This window comes from Pezoporus flaviventris, unplaced genomic scaffold (genome assembly GCF_033815535.1).
Source record: "Pezoporus flaviventris isolate CSIRO_AGI_PZ_B2104156 unplaced genomic scaffold, CSIRO_AGI_Pfla_v1 ptg000263l, whole genome shotgun sequence".
Lineage (NCBI taxonomy): Eukaryota > Metazoa > Chordata > Aves > Psittaciformes > Psittacidae > Pezoporus > Pezoporus flaviventris.
This window is the reverse complement of record NW_026892810.1, coordinates 44,850-72,239: the sequence shown is the minus strand read 5'-3', so window position 1 is coordinate 72,239 and position 27,390 is coordinate 44,850. Positions and strand designations below refer to the sequence as shown.

General features: G+C 46.4%; 1 protein-coding gene across 1 annotated transcript in view; it reads left to right on the top strand.

The window, feature by feature from the left end:
- GAS8 (growth arrest specific 8) overlaps positions 1-21,921 on the top strand; it is a 38,325-nt gene extending 16,404 nt beyond the window's left edge. The window contains 6 exon segments of the mRNA XM_061442978.1: positions 1,932-2,041; positions 2,311-2,472; positions 2,809-2,895; positions 3,852-4,061; positions 12,551-12,616; positions 21,769-21,921. Of these exon segments, the coding sequence (XP_061298962.1) occupies positions 1,932-2,041; positions 2,311-2,472; positions 2,809-2,895; positions 3,852-4,061; positions 12,551-12,616; positions 21,769-21,921 (788 nt within the window).
- Positions 21,922-27,390: the final 5,469 nt, after the last annotated feature.

The following is a 27,390-nucleotide window of genomic DNA, read 5'->3' as shown; positions in this document are numbered from 1 at the left end:
GTGGTATGGAATACCTCTTTGGTCAGTTTGGGTCAGGTGTCCTGTCTCTGCTTCCTCCTGGCTTCCCCTCCTCCCTGGCAGAGCATGAGGCTCACAAAGTCCTTGGCCAAACCAAAACATTATTGCTATCAGCTCTGTTCCCAGGCCGAAAGTCAAAACACTGCACTGCACCAGCTACCAAGAAGGAGAAACATGACTGCTACTGCTGAACCCAGGAAACCAGTAACAAAACTCTTAATCAAGGCAACATGTCAGTAGGAAATTACCCATATTGCAGCTGGTCAATGCAACTTCACCTTCGATAACCTTTAGCTGGTTACTGGAATGTTCCTGAAGGGAAAGGGTGGTATTGGTTATGTGGAGAAAATGCCTCTAAGGCTTTGCCTCCTAACTGGAAAGGGGCATGCATACTAGGAGTAGTGATTCCAAACTACAGTAATTGACATTCATCCCTCTGGAACCTGGGTTCAGAGTTTTATTAAAAGAATCAAACGAGAATATAATCCCATAGCAGAATGAAACATTACTTTCCATAGCTTTGTTAGCTGGCTTATTCCATCTCTAAAATCAAATGGCATTAGATACACTGTTAGCATCCCAAGGAGGAGTTTGTTCTGTAATCAATGATAGCTGTTGTTCCTACATAGATCAAAGTGGAAGAATTACTACTGATCTAAAGGAAATGTGGAAACAAGTTAAAATATCGTCAATTGCTGAGGTGAGTAGCTCGAGAGAAGACGCCTTCAACACCGGAGGGGGGGGGGGAGATCAGCGTCCAGGAGCCTCAACTCGGAGAGACAAGAGCTACCGAGGAAGCCTCAAGTCCTCGACAGGACCTGCCCAGGAACCGGCGGCTCAGCTGACGTAAGCAGCTGACTCACAGGGGGCGGAGCCAGGAGCAGCGGTACCAGCCCTGACTGGTTAAAAACCTGCCCCAGGGAATGCGAGCGATTAGGAGTGTGTTGTGGCAGTTTGCGCGGGGTGATGAGCGCTCGCCGTAAAACCAGGGCCCGGTCTGGGAGCTCTTCTGTGGCTGCCCAGGCGGTGGCCAGCATAGGCATCCAGACAGAGCAGACGAGAGGGGAGGCTGCAGTACAGAGTTCAGAGTGTAGAGAGTGCCTGCACTAGTCTTGTGAGGGAAAGGTGCGCAATGGGCAGGGCTGCACTCAGTGCTCCCTGGTGGAGGTCCTCCTGCAGCAGGTGGCTGAGTTGCGGGATGCTATTAATAGGCTGCAAGATGTCAGGGTAGCTGAGAGTAAGCTTGCTCCAGGCCCAAACTGTGCAGGGGCCTCAAGCTTCCCCTCTAGCTCATGAAGGAAAGAAGGAGGCTGTTAACCTGGGAAAGCTGGAAATTAGAAACAAACAAAAAAAAAAACAACAAAAAAAGGAGGAAAAGGACAATTAAAAGCAAGGGGCTAAGACAAGGGGGGCACAAAATCACAAAATGGAATATAGAAACCTTTAGAATTAGTTTTAAGTAATGTTAAGTTTGATGGCTTTGTAATAGTAGCAATGGAAAATTACTGAGGTGCATGATACATAGAGAAAAAAATAGAGTACAGCTAGAAAACATACTGAGAATTCTCACAAGATAAATTGTTATAGTTGACATAGTTTTAAGAAAAACAGTCTAGAAGAACAGGACACAGGGATAAGGAGTATCTGGGAACCGCAGGTGTCCAGGATGGGCTACAGCTAAACTAACTGATAAGTAGGATAGGAGGATTATTATGTCTCTGGTGCTAACAAACCAATTAAACTGGTATAAGCATCTATTGCGCGTGCTTCAAAGGCTGCCAGAAGTGATGAAGATTGTTGGAAGAAGTAAATGACCCTCAGAGACCACCACCACAATTCTGTACACATGTGGGGAACTTTCTGGAAAATGATGTAATCCATATGTAGCCTCATGAATATGTATGTATGCCCAGTGGCTATAAAAGGATGGCTGATGATGAACCACAAGAAGGCCTTCAATGACATGAAGAACTAGTACAATGACATCACCCTTAAGAACCTGGAGCTCATCAGCTTGCTGAAGGTACTGCTGGCCACCAGCCTTGCCTGCAGAGTGTCATCCTGCCACTATGATAGCAGTCCTGGGAGGATTTCACCCAGATCTGGCCAGTTCCCAGGTGGTGGTGTGGGTGCTGCTGGTCTCTTGAAGGTTGTACACTGTTACATGAGTGAAGTTCTTGAGCCCAGGGAGGTGTGCTTGCTGGTCCAGCAGCAGGAGGGTGTCTGATGGTGTGGGAAGCTGTGAGGAGCTGGGCAGCCTCTGGGAGTTGGCACTTGTGTTCCCAAGAACAGGAGCAGATCAAGGACTTGCAGAAGAGAGTGAATCACTTGGAAAAGAAGGTGGATGTACTGCTCCAGAGCAAGCAGCTGAAGGAGTCCCTGCATCAGGCACAGGAGCAGGTGTTTGAGCTGCAGAAGTTGGTCCACTATGACAAGAACAAGGAGGCCCAGATGGTGAGTGGCCAGCCCAGCCTGTTCCCAAGTCACCCTGGACCTTCTGGAGGGAGTCACTCAGCAGTGACCTCTGCCACTTGGCTTGGCCAGGTTGCTGAGCAAAGTGAGTGAGTCCCTTTCAGCTTGACCAGGTGTTTGGGAGATCTCAGATGGGACTCCCAGAACTCTGAGAAACCAGAGTAGAGGGCAGGGAGATGCTTCTGCCTGTCTTTTCTCACCATGTCTCTGCTCCCTTGCTAGAACTCTCCCTCTGCTCACTCTCCTCCCTTGCTAGAACACATCTCCCACACCTCCCAGAGAAACCCCTGCTCTTTAACTGTCTCTTCCTGCTCACAGAATACAAAAGCCCATCTGAAAGTCACCTAGAAGGAACTGAAGGATCTTCAGTGGGAACACGAGGTGCTGGAGCAGAGATTCAGTAAGGTGAGAATTGCAGATGGATCTGGGCATTCTGCTTCCCTCTTCAAACCCTGTCCCTGCTGCGGGAAACTGAGCAGGAGAGTGTGCATAGTCAAGGGCTTTTCAAAAGTTCTAATCCAGAGCCATGTGATAACTGATGCTTCCAACAAAGCTTCTCCCAGCTTTGGCCTCTCCCACAGTCAGTAGACAAGCCTGGCCTTGTACTTTGCTAAGCAATCATGCATACTCCAGTGGTTCCTGCCTGGCCTGTGAGGGACTGTGACCACAGCAGTGTCTCAGGGGCAGAGAGATTGTCACAGGCCCTCAGCCCCAGCTCACTCCCTCCTCCTGCTGGTGTTCGGAGGTTGCTCCCACAGTTCTGGGGTGGCTCAGGATGAGTCCTGTTGACCAAGTTCTCCCAGACCCAGCCTTTCCCCCCTTCAGCTAATCCAGATAAATCTGTGGAGGCAGAAGGGAGCTCATTTGCAATTCATAGAAATCCCCAGAAATATGAACATTGATCTGAGGCCTTGTTAAACAACCTATAATTAAGGCAGCAACATATTCAGTGCATTCAGAAATAGGCTTTGGAGGAGAGATTGTGTCCTAATTAGGACACTTATTAACTAGCTGTGAGACAGGGACTGCTGCCAGCTGTGGGGAGGGTAGGAGAGACCCCCATGTGCTGTGGGGCCCTCTCCGAGGGCTAAAATAGTGCCGCAGTGAGTCTGTCAGCCCATTGGGCTCTCGGGGGTGGCCCATACCTAGAGGGGAAGTGGAAGCAGAAGTGCAGGTGCCAGCCTGGGAGGGAGGTAAGCTGTGCTCCAGCACCTGCCTTCCCCACGGGCTGCAGGTGCCATAGGGAATAGCTAGGCTCCTGCTGGAGCAGGCAGGGCTGAGCTGCTGGACCTGTTTGCAGGCAAACCCCTTGCCAGGGGTACTGAGCATGGTGTGAAGGTGGGCTGTGTTTCTGGGAGCAGGTGCAGGAAGAGTGAGATGAGTTCTACCAGAAATTCACCAAAGACATTAAGGAGGTGCAGCAGAAGACAGGGTTCAAGAACCTGCTCCTGGAGCACAAGATGAAAGGACTCCTCAGTGTCCTGGAGAAAATGGAAGTGGAGCTCAGCGAGGTCTTTGCTGCCTCGAACCTTGACCTGGGCCCCCTCACCTTGGTCTCACACAGGCTGAAGGTATCTGCACTGCCATGGGGTCCTGTGAAATCTGGCTTTGGGGGTGTCCTGGGTTCAGCAGTAGCAGTCATGTTTTTTCCTTTGTGTTAACTGGTGCAGTGCTGTGTTTTGACTTCTAGTTTGAGAACAGTGTTGGTGAAGCCGATGTTGTCGGTTGTTGCTAAGTGATGTTTACCCTGACCAAGGACTCTGTGAGGCTCATGCTCTGCCAGGGAGGAGGGGAAGCTGTGAGGAAGCAGAGACGGGGCGCCTGACCCGGGCTAGCCGGGGAGGTATTCCATACCACAGCACGTCATGCCCGGGGTGGGGGGTAACTGGGAGTTACCCGGAAGGACAGGAGCTTCCGGGTGGAACTCGTTTTCTTGGCCGGTGGTATCGTATTCTCTTCCCTTGTTATTTTCCCTTATCATTGTTTTAGCTGATAGTAGCGGTGGTGATTTGTTGCTGGACTGTTCTTGTCTCAACCCGTAGGAGTTGCACTCTCTCGATCCTCCTCCCCGTTCCTCCGGGAGCGGGGAAGGGGAGAGCCCCGGTGCAGGGGGGGGGGGGGGAGACGGACACGGACCTTGATTGTTGTCAGCTCGGCACCACTCACTGGGAGTGAGTGAACAAGTTACCTGACTGGGTTTAAACCACGACAGTTCTTTTTGGCGCCCAACGTGGGGCACGAGGGGTTGAGATAAGAACAGATCTGACTGGATTGATAGTCACTCGTCACAATGCTGATTTATTGGCTCTCAAGGTTTTTCCTCTTGATCTCACAGTTTCAGTATACCATATCTTACGTCCATCCGGTATTGGCTGTATTAGTGTTTTTCAAGTGTGGGGCTTGGGCTAAGGTTTTTATCCCATTGTACTTTATGGTAATGACTTGTAATACAATAGAATCATTGATCATGAAACTGATCTGGTTTATGTTCCCAGTGTGGTCACCACCTTTATACTTTGGGAGGTATATGATGGAGGTGCTTAGCAATTACACATCTTTTTTCTCCTTCTCAGGTGCTCAACCTGTGAAGGAGACATCCTTTTACCCTCCTAGTCGTCCCCCCAGACCATTTACATTTGAGAGTTTTGAATTTTTTGAATGGCCTTTTAATGCTGTTGAGACTTGTTTGCTGATGGTGATGGGAATCACCATGCTAACACGCATACAGAGTGTGTTTTGCCCACTACTGATTTCAAGAGTTAAGCAGAGTCAGGTTTGGGTCTTGTCTGGGGTCAAACGACGATGTAGGAGGACCGAGAGATTTTCCCAGAGCCTGGACAGCCATGAGTGGCAGGGTGTGTGGGATAGTATGGGCAAGTATCTAGGTCAGTGGGCCCCTCCAGTATTTTGGAATTTCACTACCGAACAACTGCAAAATCCAGAAGAATTAGTAAAACACTTAAATGAGGTGTGTGGTCATTCTGGCCATACCAGAGATGGACAAATCACGGCAACGTGCTGGGGCTTGGTCTATGCTTACAGGGCCTTGTTCAACACTATCCAGCACCTTCAAAAGGAAAAGAATATCGGCGGATTTGAGGGCAAAGCGACAGTCGCTACTCAAACTTTGGCTGCAATGAACTGCGCAGCTACCCCAGTGGCAAGTACAGCAGCTGCTCAAACTTCAACTGCAACAGACAGCGCGGTTACCCCAGCTCCAAGCACGGTAGCTACACCACCCCCAGCAACAAGTACAGTCGCTACTCAAACCACAGTGATAATCACTGCAGCCAAACCAGAGGACCAATTCATACCAATATCAGTTGCCCCTGTACGCAAGAGAACAAGCAAAAAGGAGGCAAAAAGGGTGAAGCGAGATGAAGAACCAATGAATTCACCACCCGGCCCAGAATCTGATCAGGAGTCATCATCACATGACGAAGAAGAAGAAGAAGAGGTAACTTCTCGACCTCGGACCTCAACCGAGCTGCGGAATATGCGAAAAGATTTTACCCGTCAACCAGGGGAGCACATCATCACCTGGTTACTCCGATGCTGGGACAATGGGGCCGATGGTCACGAACTAGAAGGTACAGAAGCCAAGCAGCTGGGATCACTTGCTAGAGAAGGGGGAATTGACAAAGCAATTGCAAGAGAGAAAAGGTCCCTCAGCCTTTGGAGGCGGCTCTTGGCAGCTGTGAAAGAAAGGTTTCCGTACAAGGACGATGTTACGAGTCGTTCGGCCAAGTGGACTACTATAGACAAAGGCATCCAGTCTCTGAGGGAATCGGCCATCGTAGAGATGATCTATCACATCAAGCCGAATAACGGGGATACACCTATAGATCCAGATGAAGTTGAATGTACACGACCCATGTGGCGAAAACTTACACGGAATGCACCGTCATCATATGCCCATTCATTGGCAACAGTAACCTGGAATGACATAGTACCACTAACAGTGGATGAAATGGTTCATAAACTCCGAGAGTTCGAAGACAATCTCACTCCTTCCATCATCTCAGCTGTGAAAAAACTGTCCCAGGACCTCGACAAATTGAGGGACGATGTATCTGATTTATCCAGCTCCTCACGTGTACCAACACACGTCTCAGCTATTAACAAAAGACGTCCTATTATTCAAGAGAGGAGATACAGAAGGTATACGCCACGGGGTACCCTATGGTTTTACCTGCTGGATCACGGAGAAGACATGACAAAGTGGGATGGAAAACCTACTTCAGCTTTGGAGGAACGGGTGAGTGAACTGAAGAGGGGAGCAAGGGCCAAGACTGATCGTCGCATGAGAGCTACGGCTTCAGTCTCTGGTGAGCAGTTTCCCAGATGGAGTGGAAGAGCTGATTTTACTCCAGCTCCTGTGATAATGAAGAATAATCCCTTTCAACACGACTTAAGTGTCCAATGCTGTGACGACCATTAGAGGGGCCCTGCCTCCAGCCAGGTGGAGGTAGGGGACAATCGGATTTACTGGACTGTGTGGATCAGATGGCCTGGCACATCAGTCCCACAGAAGTATAAGGCTCTAGTAGATACCGGTGCACAGTGTACCCTGATGCCATCAAGCTGTCAAGGGGTGGAACCCATCTATATTTCTGGAGTAACAGGAGGATCCCAAGAGTTGACTGTGCTGGAGGCTGAAATCAGCCTGACTGGGAGGGAGTGGCAAAAGCACCCTATTGTGACTGGTCCAGAGGCTCCATGCATCCTCGGCATAGACTACCTCAAGAGAGGGTACTTCAAAGACCCAAAAGTGTACCGGTGGGCTTTTGGTATTGCTGCTTTGGAGACTGAGGAAATTGAGCAGCTGTCCACCTTGCCTGGTCTCTCAGAAGATCCCTCTGCTGTGGGGTTGCTGAAAGTTGAAGAACAACAAGTGCCAATTGCGACCACAACAGTGCACCGGCGGCAATATCGCACCAACCGAGACTCCCTGATTCCCATCCATCAGCTGATCCGTAGACTGGAGAGTCAGGGGGTGATCAGCAGGACCCGCTCACCCTTCAATAGCCCCATATGGCCAGTGCGAAAGTCTAATGGAGAATGGAGACTAACAGTAGACTATCGTGGCCTGAATGAAGTCACACCACCATTGAGTGCTGCCGTACCGGACATGCTAGAACTTCAGTATGAACTAGAGTCAAAGGCAGCCAAGTGGTATGCCACGATTGATATTGCCAATGCATTTTTCTCCATTCCTTTGGCAGCAGAGTGCAGGCCACAGTTTGCTTTTACTTGGAGGGGTGTCCAGTTCACTTGGAACCGACTGCCCCAGGGGTGGAAACACAGCCCTACCATTTGCCATGGACTGATCCAGACTGCACTGGAACAGGGGCAAGCTCCAGAACACCTGCAATACATTGATGACATTATTGTGTGGGGCGATACAGCGGAAGAAGTCTTTGAGAAAGGGAGGAAAATAATCCAAATCCTGCTGAAAGCCGGTTTTGCCATAAAACGGAGTAAGGTCAAGGGACCTGCACAGGAGATTCAATTTTTGGGAATAAAATGGCAAGATGGACGTAGACAGATCCCCACAGATGTGATCAACAAGATAACAGCAATGTCTCCACCAACTAATAAGAAAGAAATGCAAGCTTTCTTGGGTGCAGTGGGGTTCTGGAGAATGCACATCCCAAATTACAGGTCGATTGTAAGCCCTCTCTATCATGTGACCCGGAAGAAGAATGATTTTAAATGGGGCCCTGAGCAGCAACAAGCCTTTGAGCAAATTAAACGCGAGATAGTTCATGCAGTAGCCCTTGGACCAGTCCGGACCGGGCCAGATGTAAAAAATGTGCTGTACACTGCAGCTGGGGAGAACGGTCCTACCTGGAGCCTCTGGCAGAAAGCTCCAGGGGAGACTCGAGGTCAACCCCTCGGCTTTTGGAGTCGGGGATACAAAGGATCTGAGGCCAGCTATACCCCAACTGAGAAAGAGATACTGGCAGCGTATGAAGGGGTTCGAGCTGCTTCGGAAGTGATTGGCACTGAAGCACAGCTCCTCCTGGCACCCCGGCTGCCCGTGCTGGGCTGGATGTTCAAAGGCAGGGTCTCCTCTACACATCATGCAACTGATGCTACATGGAGTAAATGGGCTGCACTAATTACACAACGAACTCGAATAGGAAATCCCAGTCGTCCAGGCATTCTAGAAGTCATCATGGACTGGCCAGAGGGCAAAGATTTCGGAATGTCACCAGAGGAGGAGGTGGTGCGTGCTGAAGAGGCCCCACCATATAATAAACTGTCAGAAAGTGAAAAGCAGTATGCCTTGTTTACTGATGGCTCTTGCCGTATTGTGGGAAAGCATCGGAGATGGAAGGCAGCTGTATGGAGTCCTGGACGACAAGTTGCAGAAACTGCTGAAGGAGAGGGTGAATCGAGTCAATTTGCCGAGGTGAAAGCCATCCAGCTGGCCCTGGACATTGCTGAACGAGAAAAGTGGCCAGTACTTTATCTCTATACTGACTCATGGATGGTGGCAAATGCCCTGTGGGGGTGGTTGAAGCAATGGAAGCAGAGCAACTGGCAACGCAGAGGTAAACCCATCTGGGCTGCTGCACTGTGGAAAGATATTGCTGCCCGGGTGCAGAACCTGGTGGTGAAGGTACGTCATGTAGATGCCCATGTACCCAAGAGTCGGGCCACTGAGGAACACCAGAACAACCAACAAGTGGATAAAGCGGCTAAGATTGAAGTGGCTCAGATGGACTTAGATTGGCAACATAAAGGTGAATTATTTTTGGCCCGGTGGGCCCATGACACTTCAGGCCATCAGGGCAGAGATGCGACATATAGATGGGCCCGTGACCGAGGGGTGGACTTAACAATGGACACTATTGCCCAGGTTATTCATGAGTGTGAAACATGTGCTGCAATTAAACAAGCCAAGCGGTTAAAGCCTCTTTGGTATGGAGGACGATGGTTGAAGTATAAATATGGGGAGGCCTGGCAGATTGACTCTATCACACTGCCACCAACCCGCCAAGGCAAGCGCCATGTGCTTACCATGGTGGAAGCAACCACCGGGTGGCTGGAAACATACGCTGTGCCCCATGCCACTGCCCGGAACACTATCCTGGGCCTTGAGAAACAGATTTTGTGGCGACACGGCACCCCAGAGAGAATTGAGTCAGACAATGGGACTCATTTCCGGAATAACCTTATAGATATTTGGGCCAAAGAGCATGGCATTGAGTGGGTATATCACATCCCCTACCATGCACCAGCCTCTGGGGAAATCGAACGGTACAATGGGCTGTTAAAAACTACACTGAGAGCGATGGGTGGGGAACTTTCAAGCATTGGGATACACATTTACCAAAGGCCACCTGGTTGGTCAACACCAGAGGATCTGCCAACAGGGCTGGCCCAGCCCAGTCAGAACTTTTACATATTGTAGAGGGGGACAAAGTTCCCGTGGTGCATATGAAGAATTTGCTGGGGAAGACAGTCTGGGTTATTCCTGCTTCAGGTAAAGGCAAACCCACTCGTGGGATTGCTTTTGCTCAGGGACCTGGATATACTTGGTGGGTAATGCGGGAAGATGGGGAAGTCCGATGTATACCTCAAGGGGATTTGATTTTAGGGGAAAGCAGCCAGTGAACTCAATTGTATGCTGTTGCCTGCTGTGTAATGCTTTTATAGCCCATCAACTAGATGTCTCCAGGTCACCAGCGACTGGCCCTGACTTCCCTCCAGCCATCATCCCAACAGAGAATGAACTTGGAACATCATGGACCGAATGGACTCGGCAGCATTATAGGGATTGGTCCATGCACTAAGAAAATGATTTTTTCCTCTTGGTCTGTATGTATATGGATGTATATATGTGGGAGAGCGATGGTGTATTGAAAATGTGGGATCTGAGCACGACGTGAATGGTATGGAATAAGGGGTGGATAATGTCCTGGGTTCAGCAGTAGCAGTCATGTTTTTTCCTTTGTGTTAACTGGTGCAGGGCTGTGTTTTGACTTCTAGTTTGAGAACAGTGTTGGTGAAGCCGATGTTGTTGGTTATTGCTAAGTGATGTTTACCCTGACCAAGGACTCTGTGAGGCTCATGCTCTGCCAGGGAGGAGGGGAAGCTGTGAGGAAGCAGAGACGGGGCGCCTGACCCGGGCTAGCCGGGGAGGTATTCCATACCACAGCACGTCATGCCCGGGGTGGGGGGTAACTGGGAGTTACCCGGAAGGACAGGAGCTTCCGGGTGGAACTCGTTTTCTTGGCCGGTGGTATCGTATTCTCTTCCCTTGTTATTTTCCCTTATCATTGTTTTAGCTGATAGTAGCGGTTGTGATTTGTTGCTGGACTGTTCTTGTCTCAACCCGTAGGAGTTGCACTCTCTCGATCCTCCTCCCCGTTCCTCCGGGAGCGGGGAAGGGGAGAGCCCCGGTGCAGGGGGGGGGGGAGACGGACATGGACCTTGATTGTTGTCAGCTCGGCACCACTCACTGGGAGTGAGTGAACAAGTTACCTGACTGGGTTTAAACCACGACAGGGGGGCAAAGGCTGCTTGGGGGTGAACACAGACCTTGGAACCTATGATTCTCCCATCCTACATGGCTGTAGCTGCCAGCAACCCAGGGTGCTCTGTGCGTGGGGAGTCACACCCAGTGGACTCTGCCTGGCCTCCCTGGCTGCAGAGGTGGTGTAGATGGGTTCCCAGGTGCCCTGCAGAGTCTGTCCTGCTAAAGATGCCTGTGCAGAAAGCCTTGGTGTAGAGGCTGGGAGACCCATGTTCCTGTAACCTGCCACATCTGTAACCAGAGAAGCAGCACTTGCTTCGGGTTGGTAGAGATGCAGGAGACTTGGACTCCATACTCTGCTTGTCCACCGTCCTGGTGCCCTCCTGCTCATCACATGCCAGCCTGTCCCCTTCCACATCCTTCTGCTGTGTGCAGCAGTGATGTTTGTGGACACCCTCTTGCCAGGGTGCCCTGGGGATGGGCACAGCAGCAGCTGAGGCTCTGGGGCCATAGGACAGATGTGTCACCTACTAGCAGGTGTCACAGCAGCAGGAAGGAAAACATACCTGGGAAGGTGTCATGACATTGAGCTCTCCCGCAGCTGCTGGGGTCCTGGAATTCCTTAGTTCAACTGCTGTCAGCATCTTCTCAGGGAGCCTCTCCTTGTAATTCTTCTGGTGCTGTGATGGGAAGGCGGCACTGCTGGAGCAGGTGCTGCTGTTGTGTCCCCCTTGCAGCAGGGCAGACAACGACACCGGAGCTGTGTCGTGGCTTCACCCCAGCAAATACCTCAGAATCATGCAGCTGCTTGCTCACTCCCCTCTTCCCCCCCCAGGTTGGATGGGGAGGAAAATCGAAAGAATGTAAATCCCATGGGTTGAGATAAGAACAGTCCAGTAACTAAGGTATAACACAAAACCACTACTGCCACCACCAATAATAATAACGATAAGGGAAATAACAAGGGGAGAGAGAATAAAACTAAAAAGGGAAGGGGAAAAAAACAATAAACACAAGTGATGCCAAATACAGGTGTTCACCACCTGCTGACCGATACCCAGCCTGACCTGAGCAGCATCTGGGCCTTCCGGGTAATGGCCCCCATTTTATATACTAGCATGATGTGCTATGGTATGGAATACCCCTTTGGTTAGTTTGGGTCAGGTATCCTGTCTCTGCTTCCTCCTGGCTTCCCATGCCCCTCCTCATTGGCAGAGCATGAGACTGAAAAGTCCTTGATCAGGGTAAGCGTTCCTTAGCAACAACTAAAACATTGGTGTGTTATCAGTATTGTTCTCAAACCAAAGCTGAAAACACAGCACTGCACCAGCTGTGAGAGGAAAGGGAAAAATAACTGTTACAGCTGAGCCTAGGACAAGCTGTGTTGGTGGTTGTTGGTGTGAGAGGTCTCCCTCCCTTGCTGCTGCTGGGGCCTGGCTGTCCCTGGCAGTGCTGGCTCAAAGGGCACAGGCTGTACTGGAAGCAGCTCTACTTGAGCCATGCCCTGGGGCCAGCTTAGCCATGCTGCTGGGGCTGGGCAGCCACTGCCTAACGTGCCCTCTCCCTTTGCAGGACATACTCAATTCCAAGAATGCCACCATCAAGTACCAGCAGCTCCAGCTGGCCCAGGTCTGCAAGGTGATGGAAGGGGCTGGGGCTGCCCTGTCCCCTTGGCTCCAGGTTGGAAGCTGTTGGGTGATGGCTGCAGCTTGGGGGGTGGAAATGGGTCCTTCTGTTCCAGGCCTTGTCCAGAGCAGAGGGGAGGGAATCCACAGCAGGCCAGCCAAGTGGCTTCATGCCCTGGGCAGTCAGAACCCAGTGCAGGCTGCCATTTGCCTGGCACAGGAAGACATATTGGGGTTCCTCCTCATGCAGGGGGGTGTGGGGAATCCAGGCACAGAGGGGCTGTCATGGAGCTGGACTTCAGGCTGACCAGGGGGACACTTCTCTTGCAGGTGCACAATGACATGTGAAACAAGGGGGCACAAAATCACAAAATGGAATATAGAAACCTTTAGAATTAGATTTAAGTAATGTTAAGTTTCATGGCTTTGTACCAGTAGCAATGGAAATTTACTGAGGTGCATGATACATAGAGAAAAAAATCGAGTACAGCTAGAGAACATACTGAGAATTCTCACAAGATAAATCATTATAGTTGACATAGTTTAAGAAAAACAGTCTAGAAGAACAGGACACAGGGATAAGGAGTATCTGGGAACCGCAGGTGTCCAGGATGGGCTACAGTTAAACTAACTGATAAGTAGGAGGATAGGAGGATTATTATGTCTCTGGTGCTAACGAACCAATTAAACTGGTATGAGCATCTACTGCGCGTGCTTCAAAGGCTGCCAGAAGTGATGAAGATTGTCAGAAGAAGTAAATGACCCTCAGAGACCACCACCACAATTCTGTACGCATGTGGGGAACTTTCTGGAAAATGATGTAATCCATATGTAGCCTCATGAATATGTACGTATGCCCAGTGGCTATAAAAGGACGGCTTGTGTGGCAATGGGGAGACACACGTTAGGAGGGGCTATCCCCCGTGTCTCCCAGTGCTGCAATAAAGAATACCTGCTTGTCAGCTTGAAAACTTTGTTGTCAAGTTTGTTCCTGGAGTTTTCTCTGAATCAATTTGGCACCCCAGATGGGACCCTCTCTGCTCGGCTGCAGGACCCGCTGAGGACAGGGCTCCCTAGGGCCCTCAGGAATTTTTCCCAGAGGGACCCCTCGACTCATTCGGATCGCTGTGGGAGCAGACAAGGACCATCTCATAAAAGGTATTCTTTTATTTTATATAGTTTGTAAGGTGCAGGGGGCATCTTGGTTTGGTAAAATGGTTTGGTCAATTGGTAAGTGTGCGCATGGTTTGGAAGCCTTCCATAAATCGAGATAGGAAATCTCGTAGGTAAAGGCATATACCCGGCTGCTAGCGTCCGTTTGGTATACACCCACAAGAAGCAGGGGGCTTCTTGTGGTTTGGGTCCTGCAAGACACAGGGGGTGTCTTGTGGAAATGGTTTTGGATTTTACTGGCATACACCCATAAGAAGCAGAGGTCTTCTTGTGGTTTGGGTCCTGAAAGACGCAGGGGGTGTCTTGTGGAAATGGTTTTGGATCTTGTTGGTATTTATTTTGTGGCTTGTTACATTAAGGATTTTGGTCTTGTGATTTTGGTATCAGTGACAGACTGTTATAACTAAGTAGGGGGCATCTTGTGGTTTGGGTCCTACAAGACACAGGGGGTGTCTTGTGGAAATGGTTTTGGGTCCAGTGTGCTATCAACAGCCCATAAGGGATTTGATTCAGTGATGCTGTCAGTGTGGGTCCCTGAATAGGTTAGTCGAGTCACCCTCCGATACAGTGGGCTGTCCAGTACGTCCCACAGTGGAACGCAGACAGGCTGGTTGGGCACAAGAGTCTAGTCCTTCTTGGGACGCTGACAGGCTGGCCAACTATAAAGGGTTCAAGGAACCCCCCTATTAATGTTGCAATATGGTCTGAGCCATAGGGGTTAGGATGTATTGCTTTTGATTATACTGGTATTCGTCTTATTTTGTGGCTTGTTACAGTAATGATTTTGGTCTTGTGATTTTGGTACTGGTGACGGGATGTTATAACTGTTATTAACTGTTGTTTGACTGAATTTTAGTCTCTGTCTCAAGTGTTGTAACTGTGTGGAGTGTGTCTGTGGGATCCCGTTTGTGTATATGTGTGTGAATGTGAGATTGATAATGGAAAATCAGCAGAGTGAAGACATCTTGAAAAAGAGTCTTTTGGGTGCATTTTGGCACACTGGAAAGAACTTGGAGAGTCTCCTGGGGTTCGGTAAATAAGAAAACATTGGTAAAATATTGTAACCGATGGTGGCCTTTGTACACTTTGGAAGATCAGGAAAAATGGCCTAAAAATGGAACTTTGAACTATAATACATTGTTACAATTAATGTTGTTTTGAGGTGGCAAGGAAAATGGGATGAAGTAATGTATGCAGATAAGTTTTTCACTTTAAGAAATCACGCGGAGTGACAGACTGCATGCAAAATTAATATAGCTCTGCCAGGTTCCTTAATTTCGGCTTTGGAAAAGGACAGGGAAAAACTGAAAGTTAAGATGAAGAGATGTTGTTCAGCCTGTGATATTGGGGAAAGATGTTTAAAGTTAAAAAAACAGTAATCAGGAAGATAGGTTGAAAATTATGTATCACAGGTACCTCTGAGAGAAGCACCCTCTGCATCTTTCCTATCTGATATTGATAAGGAGGAAGAGATTGCTGTCACTGGCAACAAGCAGCACATTCACATTCAGAGTTAAGAAAGGGTTAAACCGGAAGTGCTGTTGCAGAGGCAGGCATCTGCAGCTCCTGCAGAGCAGGGTGAACAACCGTGAGGGAAAAAAAAAAAGGGAAAACCAAGGGGGAAAGGGGGGGAGCTCAGGGCAGCTCCTGTGTTTGAGCATGGAGGAGTGACGACGGGCAGAGGTTGGGGGAGTGGGCTCTTCTGTGGAAACAGATCGGTGTGCGTGCTATGGGGAGTTTGGACGTTGGAAGTGAGACTGCCCTGGGGGGGGGGGCAGTGCCATGGGGTGGCTCCGGTGACTGAATTGGGACTAGACTGACAGGGACCTGGGGAATCTACCCTAGCAGATCCTCTGATTAAAACTACGGACTAGAGGAAATAAAGAGGAATTTTAGTGGATAAAGGAGCAACTTATTTGGTGTTAAATCAGAGAGGAAAGAATTTGTTACAGATGTGGGAGCTACTGGCCACCAAGAAAAAGCAGAAGAAAAAAAAAAAGGCATTCTATCTGAAACCTTTAAAGTAAATTTTGGGAAAACAAATAGGAATGTATAATTTTTTATGCATGCCAAATTCTCCAAAATCTTTATTAGGGCGAGAAGCAACATTTAAAGAAGGCAAAATGGATTTTAGAGTTAAAAACAGTCAATTAATTGCAGTTTTGAGTTTATCTTTAATTCAACAGAAAAGCAAAAAGGACCTCCCTGAAATAGAAGAAATCCTTAATCAGGTATATGTGGGAGTATGGGCATCTGAAGTTCCAGGTAAGGAAAAAAAATGCTTTGCCTGTTAAAGTAGAAATAAAAAGGGGGACCTGCCCAATTAGAATAAAACAATATCCCTTAAAATTGGAAGATCAAAGGGAATGAAAAAAAAAATTGATAAATTTTAAAATATAGATTATTAATTGAATGCGAATTGGAATATAATCCTCCTATCTGGACAGTAAAGAAATATGATGGGAAAAGTTGCAGATTGGTTTACAATCTCAGGGTAATCAACAAAATTGCAGAGGATATTTGTCCAGTAGTAGCTGATTCATATGATTTATTGACTAAATTGAATAATAATCAGAAAAGGTTTGCCGTCTTGGATTTAAAGGACGCTTTCTTTTGCTTACTATTGGCCAAAGAAAGCCAAAATTATTTGCTTTCGAATGAGAAAATCCTGATGCAGGAAGAAAAACTCAATTAACTTGGCCGGTATTACCTCAAGGGTTTAAAAACAGTCCAGCAAATTTTGGAAATCAGCTGGCATGAGAACTAGAATCATGGAAGCCACCTACTCAGACGGGGTCTCTGTTACAATATGTGGATGACCTATTAATTGCTACAAAGGAAGAATGTATCCAGTGGACAGTGGAATTATTAAATTTTGTGGGACTGAATGGTTATCAGGTATCCAGACAAAAGGCCCAACTAATCCAAACCCGAGTTTCCTACCTAGGATATGAAGTAGCAGGAGGAGAGAGAGAACTTGGAACTGCCAGAAAAGAAGCCATTTGCCAGACTCCACGACCGTCGACTGTCAAGGAGCTCCAGACATTCCTGGGAATGACAGGGTGGTGCAGACTTTGGATCCATGATTATGGTGTTCTGGTAAGACCACTATATGAACTGTTGAAGGGAAACCCTCCCTCTTTGGACTGGACTGATAAAGCAGAGGAGGCTTTTAGAAATTTAGAGTTAATGAGAGCTCCAGCTCTGGGACTTCCGGATGTGACTAAACCATTTTGGCTATATTCCTATGAAAAACAAGGAATAGCCTTGGGGTTCCTTGCTCAGAAACTAGGACCATACAGAAGGGCAGTGGCGTATTTTTCAAAACAGCTGGATGAAGCGAGCAAAGGATGGCCCGGATGCCTAAGGGCTGTGGCAACAGTCGTCATGAATATTGAAGAGGCTCGCAGATTCACCTTGGAACAAAAGATTACTGTGCTAGTGTCCCATGTGGTATCAGCAGTCCTGGGGCAGAAAGGAGCCCACTGGTTATCTCCTTCACGTTTTTTAAAATAGCAGGCCACCATTGTTGAACAGGATGTTATAGAAACTGTGGTCACTAATGTTGTGAATCCAGCATCCTTTTTGCAGGAACAATCGACAGAACCACTAACACACGACTGCTTGACCACCGTAGAGACTGTATATTCAAGCACCAGACTTGAAAGAAAAACCTCTGGAAGATGCTGATTCTTGGTTTACTGATGGCAGTAGCTTCATGAAAAATGATAAAAGAAAGACAGGATATGCCGTTACCACCACTTCACAGGTAATAGAAGCTAAACCTGCAAACACCTCTGCCCAGAAGGCAGGAATAATAGCATTAACAAGAGCCCTGGAATTGGCTAAAGATAAAAGGATAAATATTAGGACTGATTCTAAATATGCATTTGGTGTGATACATGCACATGGTGCTATCTGGAAAGAATGAGGACTTTTGAACATACAAGGGAAACAGATTAAACATGCTACAGAAATTCTACAATTACTGGAAGCTGTCAGCTACCTGAAGTAGTAGCTATTATGTACTGTAAAGGGCATCAACAAGGTGACTCTGATCAGGAAACTGGAAATAATTTGGCTGATTTTGAAGCCAAACAAGCAGCTGAACAATCTCAAATCATGTCCTTAATCCCTGACAGCAAACTAACAGTTGAAAAATCTAAACCTAGGTATTCAAAAGAGGATAGAAAATTGATTGAGGATCTAAAGGGACAGGAAAATAAAGAGGGTGGGATTCAGATACCTGATGGGCAAACTGTAATCCCCTATAACCAAGTCTGGTAGTTAGTTCAGGAGGAACGTAATAAAACTCATCAGGGTAGCAACTCTTCGTATAAATACTTAGACAAACAAATTGTAGGAAGGAATCTATGCACCACAGTTCAATTACTGACAAAACAATGTCAGGTATGTCTTAAGAATAATCCTAAAACTGAAAATATAAATCAAATTCGGACAAGTGGGAGAGGACGTTATCCAGGACAGCAGTGGCAAATAGATTTTTCTTAATTACCAGGAAAAGGGGGTTATTGATATTTGTTGGTGTTGACGGATACTTTTTCCGGCTGACCAGAAGCATTCCCTTGTAGGATAAATAATGCAAAACAAGTGATTAAAACATTATTTAAAGAGATAATACCTCATTTTGGGGCACCAGAGTCAATTTCTTCCTACCGAGGCTCACACTTTAGTGCAAAATTGTTACAAGTGATTAGCAAAATATTAGAAATTGATTGGCAACTACATGTTCCTTACAGGCCTCAGGCCAGTGGGCAAGTAGAAAAGATGAACCCTCTGATCAAACAACAGATTAGTAAAATATGTCAGGAAATGAATTTATATTGGTACCAGGCATTATCACTGACTCTATTAAGAGTTCGAACTAAACCTCGTTTGAAAGAAGAGGTTAGTCCATTTGAAATTTTGTATGGAAGACTGTATCAGTCCCAGTTTAAAGGAGAAAGTCTTCAGGAAGTGGGAGAAGGCTATCTCTAACAGTTTATGATCAATCTGGGAAAACAATTGGAGGAGATAAATAAGAGAATAGTCGGGACAAGAGCAAGAGGTTTGGATTATCCGATTCACTCTTTCAGATCTGGAGACAGGGTTTATGTTAAGAATTTTTCAGGAGATCCTCTACAGGAGAAGTGGAGCGGACCGTACCAGATATTACTGACCACCTTTACATCAGTGAAGATAAAGGAACAACCTGCTTGGATACATTATTCAAAAATTAAGAAAGCACCAGAGCAAGAGAAGACATGGCAGATCGAACCTTCGGGACCCTTACGTATGAAATTGCATCGGTTATATTTTGGACTCATATGATAACTGGCGCACAAGCTTGGGACCAGAATTTATACCTGAAATTAGTGCAGAATGTTACTGATGTTTTTAATCGTAGTGACTGTTGGGTGTGTGCACAGTTGCCTAAATCAGGAGAAAGCCTGAATCTCCCATTAGTTGGAGTTCCAATTCCTAACACTGTCTCATGGACAAATTTGTGGGTGAACGCTAGCGATCTGTATTTGAAGGAAAGTTTAAAATTTGGAATAGTTAATCCTAATCCAGGTAATAAATATTACACCTGTGCACAAAGATGTATTACACCAGGAACCAGGGTAGGAAATCTTGCTTAAATGCCACACATGTAGGTCACCATTCAAATTGCAATCATACTATTAACACAGATGGTATCATAGTTCAGTGATGGCCCGTTCCTAAAAGGAAAGGATGGTACTGGTTATGTGGAGAAAATGCTTATAAGACTCTAACCCCCAACTGGAAGGGGGCATGCACCTTAGGTGCTGTAATACCCAATTTTAACCAGCCTCTCTAAAGTGGTTTTACAAAACCGAATGGCTCTAGACATGTTATTGGCATCACAAGGAAGGGTTTGTTCCATAATCAATGAAAGCTGTTGTTCCTATATAGACCAAAGTGGCAGAATCGAAACAGATCTGGAGAAAATTTGGAAACAAACTAAGATATTTCATGAAATGGCCATGGATGACACCTCCTGGGGTTTTGAAGAAATATGGAAAAAGTTAACTTCATAACATAACCGATCTCTCCTGGTTGAGGCAACTGGTTGCAGTTATATTGATGTTAATTATTTTAATATTGATTACTTGTGGTATGATACAATGTTCCCTCTGGTGTTGTAAACGGTCTATGATTGGAAAAGGAATGAAATTAAGCACCAAGTAGAAATAGGAAATTATTTCAGAAAGAATTTTGATGGTAATGGTAATGTATAAAATGTTGCAAAAGAATTTGCAAAAGGACGGAAAAAGGGGGGAATTTGAAACAAGGGGGCACAAAATCACAAAATGGAATATAGAAACCTTTAGAATTAGATTTAAGTAATGTTAAGTTTGATGGCTTTGTAACAGTAGCAATGGAAAATTACTGAGGTGCATGATACATAGAGAAAAAAAATCGAGTACAGCTAGAGAACATACTGAGAATTCTCACAAGATAAATCGTTATAGTTGACATAGTTTAAGAAAAACAGTCTAGGAGAACAGGACACAGGGATAAGGAGTATCTGGGAACCGCAGGTGTCCAGGATGGGCTACAGTTAAACTAACTGATAAGTAGGAGGATAGGAGGATTATTATGTCTCTGGTGCTAACGAACCAGTTAAACTGGTATGAGCATCTACTGCACGTGCTTCAAAGGCTGCCAGAAGTGATGAAGATTGTTAGAAGAAGTAAACGACCCTCAGAGACTGCCACCACAATTCTGTACGCATGTGGGGAACTTTCTGGAAAATGATGTAATCCATATGTAGCCTCATGAATACGCATATGCCCAGTGGCTATAAAAGGACGGCTTGCGTGGCAATGGGGAGACACATGTTAGGAGGAGCTATCCCCCGTGTCTCTCGGCGCCGCAATGAAGAATACCTGCTTGTCCTCTTGAAAAATTTGTTGGCAAGTTTGTTCCTGGAGTTTTCTCCAAATTAATTACCAAGAGATTTTCCCCAAGGATGGACATCCATGAGTGGCAGGGTGTGTTGGACAGTATGGGCAAGTATCTACTCCAGTGGGTCCCTCCTGTGCTTTGGAAACGTCGGAGATGGAAGGTAGCTGTATTGAGTCCCTGATGAAAAGTTGTAGAACCTGCTGACGCAGAGGATGAAGCGAGTCAGTTTGCCCAGGTGAAAGCCATCCAGCTGGCCTTAGACATTGCTGAACGAGAAAAGTGGCCAGTACCTTATCTCTATACTGACTCATGGATGGTGGCAATTGCCCTGTGGGGGTGGATGCAGCAATGGAAGCAGAGCAACTGGCAACGCAGAGGTAAACCCATCTGGGCTGCTGCACTGTGGCAAGATATCGCTGCCTGGGTGCAGAACCTGGTGGTGAAGGTACGCCACATAGATGCTCATGTACCCAAGAGTCGGGCCACTGAGGAACACCAGAACAACCAACAAGTGGATAAAGCTGCTAAGATTGAAGTGTCTCAGATGGTCTTAGATTGGCAACATAAGGGTGAATTTTTTTTGGCCTGGTGGGCACCTGACACTTCAGGCCATGAGGGCAGAGATGCAACATAAAGATGGGCTCGTGATCAACTGGTGGCCTTAACAATGGACACTACTGCCCACGTTATTCACGACTGTGAAACCCCCATTTTCAAGAAGGGGAAAAGGGATGACTAAAAGGGCTAGATCACTGCTCAGGTCGGGCTGTGTATCAGTCAGTGGTGGTGAGCAGTTGTATTCTATTTCCTTGTTATTTCCTTTATCATTATTATGATAAACTTCATAAAAGAGTCTGGTGCAATAAACCCCTGAAGAAAAGTACAAAGATTAGTGTCTATAGAGCCATTGTACTGTCTGCTCTTTTATATGGATCTGAATCATGCGTTATCTACCGCCATCACCCCTGACTCCTCGAACACTTCCATCAGCGCAGCCTCCATACAATTCTAAACATCCATCGGACTGACTATGTGTCAAATGTTACTGTCCTTGAACAGGCAGGGGTCACCAGTATCGAGGCCATATCGCTGAAATTGCAGCTGCTCTGGACAGGGCACGTCTGCAAGATGGAGGATCACTGCCTCCCTAATATCGTGTTTTACAGTGAACTTGCCACCAGCTGCCGCAAGTGCACCAAAGAGGAGATATAAGGACTCCCTGAAACAATACATCAGCCTTGGCCATATTGACTATCATCAGTGGTCCACCTTGGCCTCCAATCGGGAGACTTGGAGACACACCATACATAATGCTGTTGACTCCTTTGAGAACTAGTCTCGAGGAGAAAAGGCAGCGTAGAAAGAATCATGCCTCGCCTATACCACCCAAGGAGACTTTTTGCTGTGCTTTTTGCAACTGGATTTGCCTATCCCACATTGGCCATTTTAGTCATCAGCGCGCTTGTAGTAAGCGTGGGTAAAGCCCTTCCCAAGTCTTTGTTCGCGAAGTCAAGCCATCATCATCATTATTATTGGTGGTAGCAGTAGTGGTTTTGTGTTATACCTTAGTTACTGGACTGTTCTTATCTCAACCTGTGGGAGTTACATTCTTTCGATTCTCCTTCTCATCACTCCGGGAGAGGGGGAGGAAAGTGGGGGGAGTGAGCCAGCGGCTGCATGGTTCTGGGTTGCTGGCTGGGCTTAAACCACAACAGGAGGAAAATTATCCAAATCCTGATGAAGGCCTGTTCTGCCAGGAAACAAAGTAAGGCCAAGGAACTTGCACAGGAGATTCAATTTTTGGGTATAAAATGGCAATATGGACATTGTTGGATCCCCACAGTTGTGATCAACAAAATTACAGCAATGTCTCCCCCAACTAATAAGAAAGAAACACAAGCTTTCTTGGGTGTTGTGGTGTTCTGGAGAATGCACATCCCAAATTACAGTTTGATTGTCAGCCCATTTTATCATGTGACCCAGAAGAAGAATGATTTCAAATGGGGCCATGAGCAGCAACAAGCCTTTGAGCAAGTTAAATGAGAGTTAGTTTATGCAGTAGCCCTTGGGCCAGTCCGGACCAGGCAAGATATGAAAAATGTGTTTTATACCACAGCTGGGAAGAGCAGTCCTACTTGAAGGCTCTGGCAGAAAGCTCCAGGGGAGACTCAAGGTCAACCCCTCAGCTTTTGGTGTTGGGATACATATGATCTGAGGCCGCCTGTTCTCCAACTGATAAAGAGATACTGACAGCCTATGAAGGGGTTCGAGCTGCTTCAGAACTTATTGTCTCTGAAGCAGAGCTCCTCCTGACACCCTGGTTGTCCATGCTGGGCTGGATGTTCAAAGAGAAGTTCTCCTCTACACATCATGCAACGGTCGCTTTGTGGAATAAGTGGGTTGCACTAAGTACACAGTGAGCTCAAATAGGAAATTCCAGTCATCCAGGAATCTTGGAAGTGATGATAGACTTGCCAAAAGGCAAAGATTTCAAAATGTGGCCAGAAGATGAGATGAAATGTGCTGAAGAGGCCCCACTGTAAAATAAATTACCGGAAAGTGGGAAGCAATATGCCTTGTTTACTCATGTGTCCTGCCATATTGTGGGAAAGCGTCGAAGACGGAAGGCAGCCTTAAACCCATCTGGGTTGCCACATCCTTGGTTACCCATTGTTACAGCTGAGCGTTTCCAGGGCCAGTGAGTCTGAGCAGACCAACCCGGGAGACGAAGAGTCAGAGTCTGGAAGCAGAGGATATAAATCTGGCTGGGATTCGGGGGCTGATCCTGGGCAGAACTCAGGGTCTCCGTTGCTCGCAGCTGTGTCTTTCTTATCAGATGTCTCTTGTTCGGTATGTAGCCATCTGCAGACCTGGCTCCTCCGTAACTGAGTTAAAAATTTCCACTCTAGGGCATAGTGGGTTCCTTTTAATCTCCCGCTAGCGCATGATCTCTATTTTCTACTGCGTGCTTCAAAATGGCGCCCCAATCGATCCGGCGCAGAGGCGCCGCCCTCTTTCTTTCAGATTCCTCGACATTTATCATGCGTATCCCTTCTAATATACTTTCTCTGTCCTTTTCAAAGTCCCTGCTTTCGGAACTGGGGTGGTGGGGGAGCAGGGGGTTACACCTCCTCCGCGGCACCTTCTGATGGAGGGGGAGAAAAGGAAGGCAGGGGAAACCCTGTGCTCCCGCAAGTTGGGGGAAACAAGTTGTAATCTTCCCCCAGTTTCAACCGACCGGGGACGTCTGTTCCTAGTTTCTCCGTTGCTACCGCAGCAGTTTTCTTTTCCGCCTTGTATCTTTTTATACAGTTTATTACTTCTCTCCGTGGTTTACCGAGTTTCTTTGCCGTTTTATCATCATTAAGCATTGAGTCAAATAGTTCATCACCAAACTTTCGCCACTCACTCTCCTCAAAAACTGTATTAGGATCTACAAAAATCTCTTAGCCTTCCCTACAGCCACTAGACCTTCTAGCTGCTTTAGAGTCTCAGGCTCAATTCCCTGCTTTTATAAAAAGCACTGTAATAAGTTCAGGGCTGCCTCTCGGTCCATTTTCATGGCCAGCCTTTTCCGGATCGTCTTCTTCTGGATCATCCTGTAACCTCGGTCTCCGGATCGGCCTCCCGACGCAGCAGTGTCTGGTTCACCCCAGCGGCGGACTCCTTTCGGTTAGTCCAAGCACCCGGGTCTGTCACGCCACCGCAGCAGCATTGCCCGTGCTCCCTGGCCGCTGCTGCTGGCACCGCTCACTCGCCGTTCCGGGTCCCTGATACTCAGGGCCCTGTATTCCGGGTCCCCGCTAACCGGGGCCCTGTAATCCAGGGCACTGTAATCCGGGTCCCTGCTAACCGGGACCCTGTAATCCGGGTCCCCGCTAGTCGGGGCCCTGTAATCCGGGTCCCCGTTAACCGGGGCCCTGTAATCCGGGTCCCCGGTAGCTAGGGCCCATTAGTCCATGGTCCCTGTTCAGGCGCCATTTGTAAGCGGCGAGGAGAAGCAGACAGGCCAACCCAATATGGGTGATAAGCAAACTTCTACTTTATTTGTGATGCAGTTCACTTATATAGGCGTGGTATTTAGCCACGCCTCCTAGGCACAACAGTATTGGTTAGATCCACACAGCTTCCTCCACATTCTCCTCCCACCTCCGGTTTCCGGTTACCTGTGGGGCCTACCCCTTGTCTTGCTCGCACAGGCCTCTAAGGCTCCATGGCCTTGCTCTTAGAGCCATTCTGCAACACCTTATCATTATTATTATTGGTGGTGGTAGTAGTAGTGGTTTTGTATTGCACTTTAGTTATTGGACTGTTCTTATCTCAACCCATAGGATTTACATTCTTTCAGTTCTCCTCCCCATCCCTCTGGGAGTGGAGAGATGCACTGATCAATATTGTGTACACTTGAATGTAAGTCAACCAATTTTAATGTATAAATACATATTATTGCCTTTAGTGTTTCAAAAATTATCTTCTGAACCAGAATATTGGTTACCCCAACTTGAAGGAAATTACTTAGACATGAGAAATCAAACAGTCTGGATTTATGTACGTGCACCACAGATGGAATGGTGTGTGGACAAAAATCTAGACTATATAGAATCATAGAATAGTTAGGGTTGGAAAGGACCTTAAGATCATCAAGTTCCAATCCCCCTACCATGGGCAGGGACACCTCACACTAAATCATCCCACCCAAGGCTCTGTCCAACCCAGCCTTGAACACCAGCCAGGACGGAGCATTCACATCTTCCTTGGGCAACCCATTCCAGTGCCTCACCACCCTCACAGTAAATAACTTCTTCCTTATATCTAAACTTCCCCTGTTTAAGTTTGAACCCGTTGCCCCTTGTCCTATCACTACAGTCCCTAATGAAGTGTCCCTCCTCAGCATCCTTATTGGCCCCCTTCAGATACTGGAAGGCTGCTATGAGGTCTCCATGCAGCCTTTTCTTCTCCAGGCTGAACAGCCCCAATCAACCTGCAATCCCTCTTCAGGCTCTGTACATCTTTTGTTGGCACTGGCTTCAAACTTGTAGGAGTGTTATCTAAACAGTACAAAGATTGTGGCCTATTAAATTTCTGTGTTAAAATCCATCCTGAGAACACATCCTGACTGCAGTATATCGTATATTCGATGATGCTGAATACTCACTGTGGTTTGTTTCTGAAATACTTTTTAACTTCTTCATTTAAGGAAAAAAAATATTTACATCTTGTGTTCCACTGAATATGAGGCTTGGCTGCTATAAAGCTTTACTTAAACCATGCCTGTCTTTTATTATTTACATATGTCTGTTAGCACTTGAGCCTTACTTTCAGGGAAATAACAACATATGGCATATATGATTCAAGTATTAAATAATTTGTCTTGAGGGAAACTGTCAGGTTTTATATTTCCTTAATGAGACATGTCTTTTTTTAAGTATTGAGGCCCTGTGAATGTTGATTGCTGGTACTTGATGAATATAGTCTTCACATACACAGTGATGGCTTCCAGCATGCAGCACTGGTTCTCCTACAGCCTGTAAGACTAGGAACTGTTGTTTAATTCAGATCTACTATTTCAAAAGATAGAAAGACCAAAATGATCTTGCTGCTTTTATATTCCAATTAGAAGCTTTTACAAAGCTTCATACAGCAATTCACTGCTTAAAAAATAAGTTTGTGTTCATTGTGCTTTGCAAATTTGCTCTTTTTTATATCTGTAGGAATGCCCTGCAAAGTGTACAGTGCCCTGCAGCAAGAAAAGCATCTTTATTTGCCCTAAGAGTATTTAAAAATTGTAAGATGACTAAATCATGTGAATGTGATTCTCCCTCCTTCCCTTTTAAAATATCCTGTCTTGGCTCCCACTTTACCCCTGAAGCTGTATATCTGTTGTCAGCAGAGAATATAGTTTTCCATCCTACATGAAGCTGATATATTCTGAATTTTGTGTGGCTACATGGAACTGTCAGATCTATGAGCAAGTACCATAAAACCTATGTGTATATATGTTTCCAGAAATACATTTGTAAATAATTTTATTAATCTGTAAAATTGTACTTGTCATTGTATCTAATACTGTTTAGGGGAAGACTAATTTGAAAACTAAAAATACTTTTAAAGAGTCTTGGATGGAGTCATAGTTATTCATATGTAATCAGAATTAAATGAGACAGTTGACTTAAATCTTGACTGTATTAGAAAGTGATTATCGTTAGTAGAAACATCTTGTGGAAAAGCTTGCAGGTTTTTGTGTTTGTATAGATTTTGACTTTGTTTTATTTTAATAGTGTGCTATTACAAAGGGTTGCTTGGCATGTTCCAGTCATAGGAAATGTTTTTAAACAAAACCAGACTTACATAAATGTTTAATATGTCATAAATATTTACTGCACAAGTTAAAAATCTGCCCCTGAATTCAGTTGCTTTGTTTCTCTTTGCAGCAACTGCATTGGCCACTGTATTGCTGTAAGAGTATTATAAAGTTCTTTCTTATTTGTAAAATCAAGTCAAATTTATATTTTCCAGGAGCAGCAAGTAATCAAATTGTAGATTTGTTGGTAAAATAAATTACCTGGCATTCTAGCAAAAATAGCATTGATTGCAGTCTATAACTTAGAAGCTTTGTTTTCTTTTTAAAAACTCTCTTGTGGAAGTAACTAATTGAAGTAGTAAATTCAATTATTATTCAAT